The sequence below is a fragment of the Oncorhynchus masou genome, chromosome 17 (genome assembly GCF_036934945.1).
Source record: "Oncorhynchus masou masou isolate Uvic2021 chromosome 17, UVic_Omas_1.1, whole genome shotgun sequence".
Lineage (NCBI taxonomy): Eukaryota > Metazoa > Chordata > Actinopteri > Salmoniformes > Salmonidae > Oncorhynchus > Oncorhynchus masou.
In genome coordinates, this window is record NC_088228.1 from 30,326,287 (window position 1) to 30,343,997 (window position 17,711).

At 46.2% G+C, this 17,711-nt stretch overlaps 1 protein-coding gene across 2 annotated transcripts in view; it reads left to right on the plus strand.

Annotated features, from left to right (window-relative positions):
• The window catches only part of LOC135558835 (arf-GAP with GTPase, ANK repeat and PH domain-containing protein 3-like), a 242,799-nt gene that overhangs the window by 85,906 nt on the left and 139,182 nt on the right, over positions 1-17,711 (plus strand). Inside the window, exon 1 of one of the 2 annotated variants that reach the window (XM_064993001.1) lies at positions 12,331-14,079. The exons of the other annotated variant lie outside the window; for it this stretch is intronic. Within the exon in view, the coding sequence (XP_064849073.1) occupies positions 12,351-14,079 (1,729 nt within the window). The 5' untranslated portion in view covers positions 12,331-12,350. Of the gene's footprint in view, positions 1-12,330; positions 14,080-17,711 lie in introns of those variants that run through there. 2 annotated transcript variants of the gene reach the window in all.

Genomic DNA, 17,711 nt, shown 5'->3' on the forward strand with positions numbered 1-17,711 from the left:
TCCTTGCAGGTTTGTTGTGGTGCCATATTCTTTCCATGTTTTAAATAATGGATTTAATGGTGCTCCATGGGATGTTCAAAGTATCAGATTTTTTTTATTTTTATAACCCAACCCCGATCTGTACTTCTCCACAACTTTGTCCGTGACCTGTTTGGAGAGCTCCTTGGTCTTCGTGGTGCCCCTTGCTTTGTGACACAGGAGCGATGGAGAGAATTAGGCAAACATGTATGCATAACAAAAGCTTTACCTTGGTAACCTTAAGCATGAAACAAGGATAATCTGAGTGCCTATAGATTGCCTATAGGTACTTGTCACAGTCTGAGGTTGTTGTCTCTTGCTAGTGTACAAGCTGTCCAGTGAAGACAAGAAGACTGGTTACAGCACCCGTGTAACGGATGTGATCATACATTGTAACTCTCTTACTTTGTGTTTTTAAAGAAATTACTGTCCAGCCGACGATCCCAGTAGGTTGGTGTTTATTCTGACGATAGACTCAAGGAAGCGCATTAGATGTGCAGGGCAACCGTGTGTTGATGGCTGGAGATTCATGATTCGTTGCTTGCATGTCAATATCAGACTGGGGATTTAGTCATCAAACAACAATGACGAAAACTGTTCAAAATACAATACATGTAAGTACGTGACGATAGGCACAAGGAAGCACAATAGATGTGCAGGATAACAGTATGTTATAATGGCTGTAGCTTCCTTGATTTGTCTGTTAGCATGGAAATAACTGAATTAGCAGGGAGCTAATGCAACAATTACAATTAGAGCATACTAGCTATCTCGCTCATACAGCAATAACATACAAAAGAACACCCCAGGATGCCCTCGATATCTAACAGGCGCCATACACATACGATCTCCCGCTATCTGCAAGCATGACCAATGGCATAACACCCTCACTGATGTGTAAATTCAACCAGCCAATAGGAATACATACTGTAAACATTGAATACATATTTCTGCAGTGTCAAGTGGAAACATAACTAACCCTGTTAAACTAGAACAAAAGACGTACCTGCTGTGTACAGACCTGGTACCAAAGAAACCTCCGTTTCTACTTATTTTTGACGTCTTAAGTTTTGCGCTTGAAAAATGTTTGCGTGATAATGTGCACTAGCTTATTAGGTAGCTCGCGATCTAACTTTTCGCTTTCTAACTGAGCAAGGCAGTCACACTTCATATGAAACTAGTGGAACTGTAATAAGTGCAGAATAATGCACACACAGCACTAAATACTTTACCAAGCTATCTGTCATTAAATCACAATGGATACGTTTTCATGAAGCAGCTACCTGCAACTGGCTGCCGAGAGTCGATGTAGTGTCTTTACTTTCCCTAGCTAGCATAACAGCCAACTGGTGAATCATGCTAACAATTTATCTAACATTAGCCAGCTAGCTAAAAATGTATATGGGCTATATGAAAGATTATAGATAGTGAATTCAATTTTCTTTGTCGTCTTGCTAGCTAGTTATCTAGCTGTGGTCATCTGGCTAGTATCAACAAGGGCCTTTCTACTAGGGTGTGTCGACATGGCCATACTCATATTCGTTATAATATCTGACAATTGATAATCGTGATACTCATGATCGGGGAAAAAAATAAATGCTTTAAAATGCCCAAGTAGATGTTGGAAAAATACCCACAGTGCATTCAGAAAGTTCTCACACCCCTTCCCCTTTTCCACATTTTGTTACGTTAAGCCTTATACTAAAATAGATTCATAAAACATTTTCCTCAGTCTACACAAAAAAATGAAAATTTTAAACACATTTTACCCCATAATGACGAAGCGAAAACAGCTTTTTTAGAAATGTTTGCTAATATATTAACAATAAATAAACATTTATATAAGTATTCAGACCCTTTGCTATGAGACTTGAGATTGAGTTCAGGTGCATCCTGTTTCCATTGATCATTATTGATGTTTCTACAAATTGATTGGAGTCCACCTGTGGTCAATTCAATTGATTGGACATGATTTGGAAAGGCACACCTGTCTATATAAGGTCCCACAGTTGACAGTGCATGTCAGAGCAAAAACCAAGCCATGAGGTCGAAGGAATTGTCCGTAGAGCTCTGAGGCAGGATTGTGTCGAGGCACAGCATTGAAGGTCCTCAAGAACACAGTGGCCTCCATCATTCTTAAATGTTAGAAGTTTGGAACCACCAAGACTCTTCCTAGAGCTGGCCACACGGCCAAACTGAGCAATCAGGGGAGAAGGGCCTTGGTCAGGGAGGTGGCCAAGAACCCGATGGTCACTCTGACAGAGATCCAGAGTTCCTCTGTGGAGATGGGATAATCTTCCAGAAGGACAACCATCTCTGCAGCACTCCAACAATCAGGCCTTTATGGTAGAGTGGCTAGACGGAAGCCACTCCTCAGTTAAAGGCACATGACAACCTGCACCTAAAGGACTCTCAGACCACAAGAAACAAGATTCTCTGGTCTGATGAAACCAAGATTGAACTCTTTGGCCTGAGTGCCAAGCGTCATGACTGGAGGAAACCTAGCACCACCCCTACGGTGAAGCATGGTGGTGGCAGCATCATGCTGTGGGGATGTTTTTCAGTGGCAAGGACTGGGAGACTAGTCAGGATCGAGGGAAAAATGAACAGAGTACAGAGAGATCCTTGATGAAAACCTGCTCCAGAGCGCTCAGAACTTCAGACTGGGCGATGGTTCACCTTCCAACAGGACAACAACCCTAAGCACACAGCCAAGACAATGCAGGAGTGGCTTCGGGACAAGTCTCTGAATGTCCTTGAGTGGCCCAGCCAGAGCCCGGACTTGACCTCGATCGAACATCTCTTGAGAGACCTGAAAATAGGTGTGCAGCGACGCTCCCCATCCAACCTGATAGAGCTTGACAGGATCTGCAGAGAAGAATGGGAGAAACTCCCCACGTACAGGTGTGCCAAGCTCTTGTAGCATTATAACCAAAAAGACTTAAGGCTGTAATCCCTGCCAAAGATGCTCCAACAAAGCACTGAGTAAAGGTTCTGAATACTTTTTAAAAATTGTGATATTCTAATTTTTTTATTTTTCTCTAAAAACCTGTTTTTGCTTTGTCATTATGGGGTATTGTGTGTCATTATGGGGTATTGTGTGTAGTAAACTAATTAATCCAGTTTAGAATAAGGCTGTAACGTAACAAAATGTGTAAAAAGTCAAGGGGTCTGAATACTTTCCGAATGCACTGTATATTCAAATCAAAGTTTGTCACATGCGCGGGATACAACATGTGTAGGTAGACCTTACAGTGAAATGCTTATTTACAGGCTCTAACCAATGGTGCGGAAAAAAAGGTAGGTATGTGTGTGTGTGTATGTGTGTGTAGGTAAGTAAAGAAATAAAACAACATTAAAAAGACATTTAAAAAAAGAGTAGCAAGGCTATATACAGACACCTGTTAGTCAGGCTTATTGAGGTAGTATGTACATGTGGGTATGGTTAAAGGGACTATGCATATATGATGAACAGAGAGTAGCAAAAACGTAAAAAGAGGGGTTGGCGGGTGGTGGGACACAATGCAGATAGCCCGGTTAGCCAATGTGCGGGAGCACTGGTTGGTCGGCCCAATTGAGGTAGTATGTACATGGATGTATGGTTAAAGTGACTGCATATAAGATAAACAGAGAGTAGCAGCAGCGTAAAAGAGGGGTTGGGAGGGGGGCACACAATGCAGGAGTCTTATGGCTTGGGGGTAAAAACTGTTGAGAAGCCTTTTTGTCCTAGACCTGGCACTCCGGTACCGCTTGCCATGCGGTAGTAGAGAGAACAGTCTATGACTTGGGTGGCTGGAGTCTTTGACAATTTTTAGGGCCTACCTATGACACTACCTTGTTTAGAGGTCCTGGATGGCGGGCAGCTTTGCCCCAGTGATGTACTGGGCCGTGCGCACTACCCTCTGAAGTGCCTTGCGGTCAGAGGCCGAGCAATTGCCGTACCAGGCAGTGATGCAACCGGTCAGGATGCTCTCGATGTTGCAGCTGTAGAACCTTTTGAGGATCTCAGGACCCATGCCAAATCTTTTTAGTTTTCCTGAGGGGGAATAGGCTTTGTTGTGCCCTCTTCACAACTGTCTTGGGGGGTGTTTGGACCAAACTAATTTGTTGTTGATGTGGACACCAAGGAATTTGAAGCTCTCAACCTGCTGCACTACAACCCCGTCGATGAGAATGGGGACGTGCTCGGTGCTCCTTTTCCTGTAGTCCACAATCATCTCCTTAGTCTTAGTTACGTTGAGGGAATTCTGGCACCACCCGGCCAGGTCTCTGACCTCCTCCTCCCTATAGGCTGTCTCACCGTTGTTGGTGATCAGGCCTACCACTGTTGTGTCGTCAGCAAACTTAATGATGGTGTTGGAGTCGTGCCTGGCCATGCAGTCGTGGGTGAACAGGGAGTACAGGAGGGGACTGAGCACGCACCCCTGGGGAGCTCCAGTGTTGAGGATCAGCGTGGCAGATGTGTTGTTACCTCCCCTCCCCTCACCTACCTGATCCAGTTGCAGAGGGAGGTGTTTGGTTCCTTAGCTTGGTGATGAGCTTTTTGTTATTTTTTTATTTTACCTTTATTTAACCAAGCAAGTCAGTTAAGAACAAATTCTTATTTTCAATGACGGCCTGGGAACAGTGGGTTAACTGCCTGTTCAGGGGCAGAACGACAGATGTGTACCTTGTCAGCTCGGGGGTTTGAACTCACAACCTTTCGGTTACGAGTCCAACGCTCTAACCATTAGGCTACCCTGCCGCCCTTTGAGGGTACTATGGTGTTGAACGCTGAGCTGTAGTGAATGAACAGCATTCTCTTCCTTAGATTTCGTGCACCAGCTGTTGTTTTACAAATATGCACAGACCGCCCCCCTCGTCGTGTGCTGTTCTATCCTGCCGGTGCTGCGTGTATCCTGCTAGCTGAATATCCACGTCGTCATTCAGCCACGATTCCGTGAAGCATAGGATATTACAGTTTTTGATGTCCCGTTGGTAGGATATTCGTGATCGTACCTCGTCTAGTTTATTGTCCAATGATTGCACGTTGGCGAGTAGTATTGACGGTAACGGCAGCTTTCCTAGTTGCCATCTGCGGGTCCGGACGAGGCATCCGGCTTTTCGTCCTCTGCGTCGTTTCCTTTTGCGAATAATTGGGATGTCTGCCCTGTGGGGTGTTTGGAGAATATCGTGTGAGTCCTGTTTGTTGTTGTTGTTGAAGAAATATTTGTCTAATCCGAGGTGAGTGATCGTTGTCCTGATATCTAGAAGCTCTTTTCTTCCATAAGATACGGTTGCAGAAACATTATGTACAAAATAATTTATAAATATCGCAATAAAAAACGCCATCTCCTCTGGCGTCATTTTCATGGCCCTTTTTATAGACTTTTTATAGACCAAACAAGCTGCAGATTAGTGCATGTCTGACCTGTCTGTTTGTCCTCAACTTGCAGCAGGCTGACAAGTTTGCTACCAGTCAGAATGCACATCGGCATTTCATATTTTTCCCCTACCCTCACCCCACTTGTTAGATATAATGTACATTGATAGCTTGATAGCAAACGTCTTTGCCATTTGATTTATCATAATTGCAGGCTGCAGGAGGTGTCAGCAGTCTGAATGATCAGACCAAAACAGAGAAGTGAAGGTGAACGGGTGAAATTACACTTAACAAAAATATAAACACAACGTGAGCTGAAATAAAATATTCCAGAAATGTTCCATATGCAAAAAATAATAATTTCTCTCCAGTTTTGTGCAGTAAATTGATTACATCCCTGTTAGGGAGCATTTCTCCTTTGCCAAGATAATCCATCCACCTGACAGGTGTCACATATCAAGAAGCTGATTAAACAGCATGATCATTACACAGGTGCACCTTGTGCTGGGAACAATAGAAGGCCACTCTAAAGTGTTTAGTTTTGTCACACAACACCACAAGTTTTGAGGGAGAGTGCAATTGGCATGCTGACTGCAGGGATGTCCACCAAAGCTGTTGCCAGAGAATGTAATGTTAATTTCTCTACCATAAGCCGCCTCCATCGATATTTTAGAAAATTTGGCAGTATGTCCAACTGTCCTCACAACCGCAGACCACGTGTAACCACTCCAGGCCAGGATTCTGGCTTCTTCACATGTGGAATTGTTGGAGAATAGCCACCCGGACAGCTGGTGAAACTGTGTGTTTGTGCAACCAAAGAATTTCTGCACAAATTGTCAGAAACCATCTCAGGTAAGCTCATCTGTGTGCTTGTTGTCCTCACCAGGGTATTGACCTGACTGCAGTTTGGTGTTGTAACCTACTTCATTGGGCAAATGCCAACTTTGATGGCCACTGGCACACTGGAGAAGTGTGCTCTTCAGGGATGAATCTCAGTTTCAACTGTACTGCGTTGTATGGCTTTGTGTGGGCGAGTGATTTGCTGGGATGTCAAGGTTGTGATCAGAGTGCCCCATGGTGGCGGTGGGGTTATCGTATGGGCAGGCATAAGCAACAAACACAATTACATTTTATCAATGACAATTTGAATGCACAGAAATTCAGTGATGAGCTCCTGAGGCCCATTGACGTGCCATTCATCCGCCGCATGTTTCAGCATGATAATGCACAGCCCCATGTCGCAAGGATCTGTACACAATTCCTTGAAGTTGAAAATGTCAAAGTTCTTCCATGGCCTGCATGCTCACCAGACATGTCACCCATTGAGCATGTCTGGGATGCTCAGGATCGACGTGTACGACAGCGTGTTCCAGTTCCTGCCAATATCCAGCAACTTTGCACAGCCATTGAAGGGGAGTGGAACAACATTCCACAATCAACAGCTTGATCAACTCTATGCAAAGGAGATGTGTCACGCCGCAAGTGGCAAGTGGTGGTCACACAAAATACTGATTGGTTTTCTGATCCACGCCCCTACCTTTTTTTAAAGTGTCTGTGACCAACAGATGCATATTTGTATTGCCAGTCATGTGAAATAATGAATTTACTTCAATTGACTGATTTCCTTGCATGAACTGTGAACCTCAGTAAAATCTTTGAAATTGTTGAGTTTATATTTTTGTTCAGTGTATGAAACGAGTGGACTGAGAAATACTGCTTCACTCTATCCAATCATACCAGCAAGATCGTTTTGGTGTTTTATTTAACCAAGCAAGTCAGTTAATAACAGATTGTTATTCTTTCACAACCAGCCAAACCCGGACGACACTGGGCCAATTGTGTGCCGCCCTATGGGACTCCCAATCACGGCTGATTGTGATACAGCCTGGATTTGAACCATTGTGTCTGTAGTGATGCCTTAGAACACTGAGATGCAGTGCCTTAGACCGCTGCGCCACGTACAGCCCACCCTTGTCTTTACAGACAGGAAAACTATCCAGTTGAGTTTAGACCAGGCAGCACCTCTCTTGACTGGCTAACATGAGAAAGATACGCCCTGGCATCTGAAAATCATGTTTTTTTCGATCACGGTTAATTGTAAAAAAAAAAAATACTGTCAAAAATACGATCATAATCGTATCCAGAAAACTGCCCGTATCTGTTACGATACTCGTTTTGTCTGACTACTTGGCACACCTCTACTTTCTACAGAAATAGCAACATTTGCGCAGCTAGCTAGCTAACATTGACTACACCATAAAGCAACACACACAGACATGCTTTGCCAAACTACGCTACTGCCACCTTCTGGTTTGGAGTATTTTAACAAGGCTGAGTGGCTGACGACTTCATGGTCTTTGCTGCGTGAACACCGAAATTGACTGCCAACACTCTGTTTAGAGGTGTTTTAGTTCTGTCGGCAGGCAAACATTTGACAGTCCTACCGGTGTGTCTGAGCTATTATACACTGTAGACATCATAATAGCTAGGTTTCCATCCAATTTACAACAAATTTTCATGCCAAAATTCTAAAATCTGCATAAAACAACATGCAAATTTTCCACCAGAGATGTGTTTCCATCGAACAGACTTTTTGCGAATAAAAGTCTGTGAGTGATGTAGTGCACATAAAAATAACTTCTACCACTAAAGTCCCATGTACCGAAAGAAAAATACTAAGTTAAATACTAATACGTTAAATGGGTTTCCATCACATTTTCAACTCTAATGAAATGTTGGGTTATATATAGCAAAGAAGAATGTTGGGTTATATATAGCAAATGTGCCCACTCTGGTCTTGGTGCTTTAACCAACAGTTCTCAGACACAGTGCAGGTAGGCTACTTACATATTGAGATTATTATGGAGAACAGTGATGTAATTAGTATTTGTCAAGCGGCAGCCAAGCATCGATCATCATGTCACCAGATTAAGTCCTTCGATATTTATTGGAAAAGAGCATCAAGCTCGTCACCTTGCAGATTCACCACCCTGTGAAGTTCAGAATGTATTTAGTCTGTAGCTTAATAAACTGCATGCTTTCCCGTGTCGTAGTGGGAGGACCACACAACGTATCATTGTTTGACTTCAAGTTTACCTCAATATGATGGTTATTATATATCAATATTTGTCCATAAAGGCACTTCCACCTCCATTTCCTGCGTAATTAATTTTACCGACACAAAAATATCCCACCATGTCGAACAAATTTGTTTGTTGGCGTTTCATGTTTCCATCAGCCTGGTCACGACTTTTTTTTCATGCGTCAGGTAATTCTTCCACATGAATAGGTTGGATGGATACGTGGTTAGTGACTAGGACAAATGAGAACACAGACATTAGACATTAACACACACACAGAGACTCTCATTGAAAACCCCCAAACATGGCCGGTCTGTCAAGAGTTACAGGACTGGGGCTACAGGATGTGTGTAGCAGCACTCTGTCTACAAAGTGAGAGAGAAGATAGAGAAACACACAACACAGCTTGCTTGTCCTCTGTTGCCATGAGGTTATGGACGAAGAATGAGAGATCCTATGGCTGACCAGAGCTTATTAATGGATGTCCATTCTGGCCATGGGGCAAAGGATTAGCCTAATAATCCAATCAGAGTGTTGTTTTAGGTATAGGCCCTATAGACCCCTCCTCCTCAGCGGATTACCAGGAGGAGGAAACGGATCCGAGTTCCATCACCTGATGCATGGTTGTCGTCTTCCTGACCAGGTCAGTGTGTTAGGATACAACTCAGCCCTGCCACAACACTTCAGAGCTGTCTGCCACGAAGTCTCCTGCGACTACATCATACACAGGACCAGGGCAATTACCATCTTTTGGATCCAGAGTTTGTCTCCAGTGGAAGTTGAAATAGAAACCTGAGAGGAAAGAGAGAGAATATGAAAGAAAATAGGGAAAAAGAAACAAGACGATGATGGAAAATAGGAGCTGGGTTGTCATTCATTTTGAAGCGTGAGGGTTGGAAGGTGAATTTGTATGGCTCGGTTGTGGCCTGTGGGACTTTTGCTCCGCAAGGAGCGGAAGGACTAAGACAAGTAAGTGAAGTCGTGCCCCTTGAAAGTCTGGGACAATGATGCTGTGTTTCGGGGTCCGCAGACGGAACAGGCACCACCACATCCACTGGAGTGAAGAGGACTGTCTACTGGCTAATGAGACGCAGGTTATTTCCAACCCTGCCTACCTGGACACAGGTAACAGAAACCTGGACACGACACGCAGCGCAGCAGCAGGTTAGCAGATCGTTATGACTAACAGCTGAGTTGAAGCAGCAAGCTCTCAAAGCAGTTATCTGGAGTATGAATCTATTTGCTAGCTATTATTTGAGCAGTGTTTTCATTCAATTTGCTTCTGACCATTTTATGAACATTTATCTTGTGCTTTTGTGAGGATATTTTTGCAAAATCAGAAAACCTTTGGCTTGTTTCGTATTTGAGAAACCTGTCTGAAAGGTGGTATCCACAACCCAGACTTCCTGGAAATATGCTTGGGAGGTCTTGAAGGTGGCCTTCACCACATAACAATAAACTGTACCAGACAATGGCATGACGGTGTATGAGATGACCGTGACCATTGTACTGTATGATTGTGAGTACATCCACCACTTCTACCACACTATTTCTCATACTCCGTTTCTACTCACGTTATGCAATAACGACACTTGCTAACACCTAGATGGAGAAATAGATTTCATGTTAGGTATAAAGTCACCTTTTGTCAAAAATAGGCTATTACTATTTTGAACACCAGTAGTGCAACTGTTTGAGAACATGTTTTGAATCTTTCAAGGGCCTCGTGTTTTTCTGTATAGAGAACAGTTGGTTGTTTGCCTTTCGTATGATTCAGTTGACACATGACGTCTGGGTGCTGTTTTACATCTGTCTGTCAGATATAATCTGTACAGATGTCCTGTCGGAGTCATGGCCTCATGCAACCCTGGTTCTCTACATGTGCTCTGATGACTAATTTACTATAGTATTTTATAACAACATGTTCACATAATGTCGTTACTAGTATAATTGCAATGTAACTACAAAAAAGGTATAAAAGCAACTAAAAGAGTTACCATAATATATTCTGTTTTTTTTTGGTGCCATGTATGTATTTTTTAGAAAGAATTCTCAAGGTGTGTTCCAATATCAGGTACCTTATTTTTGCATTTCTAGCCTACTTATAAAGGGGCTTCATCTAAAGTGAGGCTATTTTCTAGTGGCCCTCAACAGTATGTTTCACTCTGTAACCCCAAGATAAGAATATTGAATTTGTACCGTGCCGTTATTGACTGGTTCCCATTTGATTGGCCAAGCCTAATTGAACACCAAAAGCTCTGCCAAAGTAGAATGTAGAGCTGGAATGTGGCAAATTAATCAGTGAAATGACATTAAAATAACAAGTTTATTGCAACCAATCTGTTACTAACAATGACTTACGAGCTATTAAATTGTTCCCCTCAAAAGGTTAATTTACTTCGTCAGAGATGGCCCCAGAAAAACAGATTCGGAATTATTATTAGTTTGTTTTCATACAAAAGTCGTCACTAACTAAGTCTTTCGGTAATTAACAAAACTGTAAAAAATAAAATGCCCCCTGCCATAAAATGTATCTGCATTTAGCGCTGTCGGGCTAGGTGACTGTGATTCATCTTGCTTTCACACAATTAGGCTACTCTGCCTTGAGCTTTCCTAGTGTTTGTTTTTTACAGTGAGAGCTACAGAACATTTTTTTCCCCTAATCTTGCCCTGTAAAGCTATCCGACCCACCTGTGTGCGACCCATGTAGTCTGCCTTTGGCGGACCCTAGGATTAGCAGTGCTTTAAGTAGCGTCTAAAACCTGGATATATGGATGCTGTGTGCCAGGAATTCACTGGTACTTCCACTCCCTGTTTCTCCGCCTCCTCCTCTCGTGAGCCATGGGAAAATCTCTGCCTTTTTTTTCGTGTCCCCTCTCCCCGTTTGTTTGGTTGTAGAGAACTTGATGGAAAGGGAGACTGGGCGAGCGAGAGCGAAAGGGAGACGGGGGAAGGTAAAGCGAGGCAGAGAGGGAAAGACTGAGAGGGAGGGAGGCCGAGAGAGGCCCTGGAGACACAGTTCTCTTTCATAGCAGTGTGTTTTGGGGATCCTGCCTTTGTTGACTGCAGCAGCAGCAGTGGATGCTAAGCTCCCTCTTCCCTGGATCCTATTCTTACTGTTCACCGTCGTCCATTTTACTCTGTTGGGGCTGAAATGCCTCTAGAGATCCCGAGGGGAAACTCGGTTCAGGGAGTTAGTGTGCTTTAATGCTGAGCCGACGACCCCGTTTGGATCCGGTCCTTGTTTTCCAACTGTCCCGAGGGGTAGGGAGGCTACTGGAAAGTTCAAACAGACATACTCCCTCAAGCTATGTGCAGCAGGCAAGGGCTCGGAGATGAAGAGTTTTGTCTGCGCCGGTCGGCAGAAAAGGGATTGCTCATAACTCACAACTTGCCAAGAAGGAGATGATGTCTCAGTTTTTCAGATTTTGCTCAAGGCCTCGCAGGTATGACCAACATGCATTTGGTTGTTCCAAGGCAAACACTGGAAGGGTTGTTTTAGCTGTTGCTCACCCTCACGCCGGACAGGTACAAGTGGAACAAAGTAGAAATGAGGAGAGAGTGCAGCCAGTGACCCACTGTCCTGCAGCCTGTTGCGGTGCTGCTGTTGACTGCAGAGTATAAGGCTCTAGGGTTATGCAGGTGGCACAGCAGCTTTGCCTTGGCTTGTTTGACTTATTTATTTATTTTTAATCATGTCAAAGGTTAAGGATTATGCCTGGGGTTGGAATGCAGCCTGGAAGTGAGGGACTCGTAAACACCACCACACTGAGCAACCGTAAACACCACCACACTGGGGAGAGGAGTGTGAGTGCACATGCGTGTGTGTTTCAATTGGGCTAGATTGTGCATGCCTGTGTGTGTGGGGGGGGGGAGTGCAGGGCCGTGCCATGCTACTACTGAGCAGTCAGGCAACGGAGCGGACTATCCCCGGGGCCGCAAGTAAAGCTGTCACAGCCCACCAGTCAGGAGGAGGTAAGACCGCGGTGGACCACATTTCTGTCATCCTGAATGGAACTCTGGGCCGTGAGGAGGTGGGTTCGAGGTCGGTGGCGGTCCAGGCCGCCCGATATGCCCCACTGGAGCAAAGTCATCCTGCAGCCGGGAGCACTAGGGCACGACAGCAGGCGCTGCAGGGGGAGGAGGGACGCTTCAGCCTGGGCAGGATACGGCAGGATCTTGGCAGGTGGCCCTCCCTGAGCCACACAGGCAGAGTGGAGAGGAGGAGGGAGGATGCAGTGCAGGAGGAGGAGGAGGTAGAGAAGGAGGATGGGGGGGAAATGACAACGGACCGGTTTCTCCAACTGCAACAGCCCTCCAATAACTCAGCAGCTCCAGCAGCAGCCCAACCTTCTCAGTCAGACTGGGAGACTACAGCGGTAGGAGTAGAGGTAGATACAGCCACAGCAGCTCCAGAGCAACAGAAGACCCAGGTAGAAACCCAGGGACAGGACATTTCTCCCCAGTACGAAGGGTCTCTCCTTGGGCATAATGGTGGTGTTCTGGTCGGCGGTGGCCGTCTACCCCGGGCTGTGCTCCGCAGGAAGCCATCCCAGGACAGTGCTGCGCCAGACAGCAGGAGGGTGGTGAGCATGTATGGAGCCCCAGCCTGGCAGCAACGAGGCTCGCTAAGTGACCAGGACAGAACAGACAAACCCAGGAGGCCCAGGAGTGTGTGCATGCTGGGAGGCCCCAACCTTAGCCCTGCCCTGTTGCAGCCTGGGTCCCACAGGTCCCACTCCCAGCAGAGCTCCAGACGGGTGGCTACAGGATCTCTGGACGGTCCCCCCCAGCAGTGCTGGACCAGGAGGGCAGAGCTCCGGGCGGTGGACGGCCTCAAGCCGGAGGTGCTCACTCAGCGGACAGTGGCTGAGGAGAAGGGGGTCCCCAGGGTCCGGCAGCAGACCTGGAAACAGAGACCAGTCAGTATGACAATGTTGGAGCTGAGGAAGAAGGGCTCTGTATCTCAGGACGAGCTGGATAGCCATAGGGGAAGCCAGGTTAGAGGTCTGTTCGGCCGCTGGAGGATCTTTGGCCGACCAGCCCAGGACAAGGAGAAGGATAAGGAGGGAGCCCGAGCCCCAGGTTCCAAGCCCCCCAGCAGGCTGGATGTCCCCAAGAAGACCCTGAGCTCCTTACGCCGGAGTCTCAGTTTGCGGATCAGGAGGAACCGGCCGCGGGGGAGAGTGGAAATATCCGAAGTGACAGCAGAGGAACGCTCACGCACTAAAAGTATCGGGCAAGAGACATCTCTCCCCTCGCGGCCCTTCTCCTATCTCACCGGGAGGTCCCTGCCACCCCCTTACGAGAGGGAAAATGATGGAGGGATGCAGAACATTCAGTACCACAGCCAGGGCAAGGTCAAGGTGATGGAGGTGCCCCTCTACCCAGCCAGACTGTCCTCCTCCACTAAACCAGCCCATGAAGAGCCCAGCGTGTGGCAGCTCATAGCCAGCCGCTTTAGGAGGAAGGAGCAGCAACAACCGCCCAACGGTAAATGTAAACTCCAGCCCCAACCCCTGAGCAAAGAGACTGGCAAATATCCCCTGGCTGGGAATAAAAAGCCTCAGCTAGTTTCCATAGAGACTCTGGCAGGCATCGACTGCAGCAAAGGTCAAGGTAAGATTCCCTGTAAGATTGATGAATATATTCCCCAGCACTTATTGCCCCGAGTTCTGTACAGCCCCCCCCTCCCTCCCTCAACCACTCTGTGAAAAAAGTTCCCTTTTTATAGTTCAACAAGAACAGGGGTATGCTGCTCTTAGGAAAAAGGGCAAATTGAAAACACATGGAAGGGAAAGTTTAGGATGAGGTGGCATTTCAAGGCTTCGGGCCCCAGAGGTTAGAAACCATTCCTCTTTTAGCTTTTGCGTTTTGTTAATGTACTTTTCCCTCCACGCATTCCGTTTCAAATGCAGTTGTGTTCTTATTTGGCTAGTAATTACTGAAAACTGTTTTGCATCACAGAGTGTATGCATGTCATTTGGATTACTTCTACCGAGAGAGATGAGGGTCTTGCCTGTTCTCTCATATGAGTTTGCCTTGTCCGTTTATGATGCTTTAAGTTAACATTAGCTGTTTGGTTAGTAACAGTATGGGTGGTTGGTACTGTACTATACAGTCTGCTCTGTTTCCCAGAGACCGAGCCAGTGTGGTTGGTAATGCATGTCCTAGCTAATGCCGCTGGCCTCGTAGGGACACAGCTAAAAGCAGGAGGCATTCAAATGGTCAACGGTGGTGACGTGCCATTGAGATGCTTTTGGCAGCCAACCAGGGCTAAATTAGGAGGGCTTTACACACTGTAATGATGGGGAACTGAGAGAGCGACATCTTAAGCACTGTGTTGAGCTAGCCCAAATCAAATCGGGTTTTATTTGTCACATGCGCCGAATACAACAGGTGTCGGTGTACCTTACCGTGAAATGCTTACTTTACAAGCCTTAACCAATGCAGTTCAAGAAATAGAGTTAAGAAAATATTTTTTGAAATAAACTAAAGTAAAAAAAATGTAATAAAAATCTAAAAGTAACACAAGAAAACTACATAACAATAATGAGGCTGTATACAGGGGGTACCGGTACTGAGTCGATGTGCGTAGGTACAGGTTAGTCGATGTAATTTGTGAAGTGACTATGCATAGATAGTAAACAGCGAGTAGTAGCAGTGTAAATAGTCAATATAAATTGTCCGTGTGGCCATTTGATGAATTGTTCAGAATCTTACAGCTTGGGGGTAGAAGCTGTTAAGGAGCCTTTTGGACCTAGACTTGAGAGATTAGTCTATGACTTGGGTGACTGGAGTCTTTGACAATTTGGGCCTTCCTCTGACACCGCCTGGTATATAGGTCCTGGATGTCAGGAAGCTTGGCCCCAGTGATGTACTGGGCTGTACACACTACCCTCTGTACGGTCAGATGCCGAGCAGTTGCCATACCCAGGCGGTGATGCAACCGGTCAATATGCTCTCGATGGTGCAGCTGTATAACTTTTTGAGGATCTGGGGACCCATGCCAAATCTTTTCAGTCTCCTAGTGCTGCTCTTTTAGCGTTGACAGTGTGGGATCCAGTGTGCATTTGAGAAGTTACTCATCGAAGTTGAATGAGAAACACAACAATGAGCTATAGTGATTTGTCCATGTGTTGAAAAGACTTATGTTTGCTGTATATCCCTTGCAGTTGAGTTACAATCTGAATTAAGCATGGCTCTTTTCATAGGCGTTAGCAGATGACACGTTGCACAATGTTGAACTTGAAAGCCTGTATCTGACAGGTTTGCTCCAAGTGCATTGCATCACACGTTCTAGTGTTACATCATATTTACATAATTAAGCAAAATCCACCACTCTTCAAGAGGAGAATGAAAGATGAAGGTTTGAAAGGTTTATTCAAATATAGTGACGTTCAGATTGAAAACGGAAACTTTTAGGGAAGCATGTCGTAGTTTGTTATGCATACTTTGTGAGAAAAAAAACACGCCTGAAAACGTTAGAAGTACTTTGGATTGATTGGCTTTAGCAAAGGTTTGTTCCCTTCTGATCCTTGGCTCTTAATAAGGGTGCACAGGTACACGTCATGATTTGCAATTTTCTTTTGTTTTCCCTTTAAGATTTTTTTTCATACCAAGGTCACCAAAGTCTTTGTAATAGTGTTAAGTGCACATTTAGTGATATCTGTGACTGTCTATGTAGTGTAGTTGAACTTGGAGAGGGCAGTCGGTCAGGCAGTAGGAATGTAGGTGTGTCGTTCACACTGACTACAAGCTAGGTGTTCAATGCCAAGGGCGGGCCTAACTGCCTGTCTATACCTGCCTAAGTGTTTGACAACCCTACCTGCATGGTTGCAAAATGTATCCTAAGAGCTCTGAAGTCCAGCCCTTAGTTAACACACACACACACACACACACACACACACACACACACACACAAACTGCAATAGCCACATTAGTCAGCATTACAATATAATTTCTCTGGCTATTGATGAGCTGTTTTCCAGGATGCCTTTTTTCCCCCTTTGGTGGTGTAACCCCACACCACGGCTGAGGTGTTGAGGCCCCTGTCCCCACTCACCTCCTCACTCCCACCCCCACCCTCACCCCACACCACGGCTGAGGTGTTGAGGCCCCTGTCCCCACTCACCTCCTCACTCCCACCCCCACCCTCACCCCACACCACGGCTGAGGTGTTGAGGCCCCTGTCCCCACTCACCTCCTCACTCCCACCCCCACCCTTGCCCCACACCACGGCTGAGGTGTTGAGGCCCCTGTCCCCACTCACCTCCCCACTCTCACCCCACACCACGGCTGAGGTGTTGAGGCCCCTGTCCCCACTCACCTCCTCACTCCCACCCCCACCCTCGCCCCACACCACGGCTGAGGTGTTGAGGCCCCTGTCCCCACTCACCTCCTCACTCCCACCCCCACTCTCACCCCACACCACGGCTGAGGTGTTGAGGCCCCTGTCCCCACTCACCTCCTCACTCCCACCCCCACCCTCACCCCAGACCACGGCTGAGGTGTTGAGGCCCCTGTCCCCACTCACCTCCTCACTCCCACCCCCACCCTCACCCCACACCACGGCTGAGGTGTTGAGGCCCCTGTCCCCACTCACCTCCTCACTCCCACCCCCACCCCCACCCCACACCACGGCTGAGGTGTTGAGGCCCCTGTCTCAACTCACCTCCTCACTCCCACCCTCACCCCACACCACGGCTGAGGTGTTGAGGCCCCTGTCCCAACTCACCTCCTCAACCCCACCCTCACCCCATACCGGTGGGTGAACAAAGCCATTCCTGTCAGGCCCGTGGATGGGATGACTATCTGACTATTCGGTCAAATAATGGCTCTCTCCCTGGCTCTCTGGCTCTCTTTATCTTGCCTAGAATTGACATGACTCATTGAAATTTGTCCAAAGTCTCTCGTGTGTCAATGTGCCGTCTCTATTCGTTCGTCTCACGACTGCTCTCTTTTGAGAGATCCATTAAATTGTTTGTGGAGCGTTTAAGAATGCCCTGGCATTTATTATTTTTAATCCCACAGTGAACTGAAGTTCATTCATGAAAGGTTTTTCTATTGCAGGTTTGGGATAGGGTCAAAACAGAAAAACAACTCCACGGTTGAGTTTAGCCATTAATTAAGATTGGCCTTTCTAACTCATTGTGGACAGATGGCGCAGCGGTCTAATCAGCCAGCTCCTGCTCCATGTACTGCGAGTTCAATCCAATGATTAATGTATACACTAGATGACAGACAGGAGA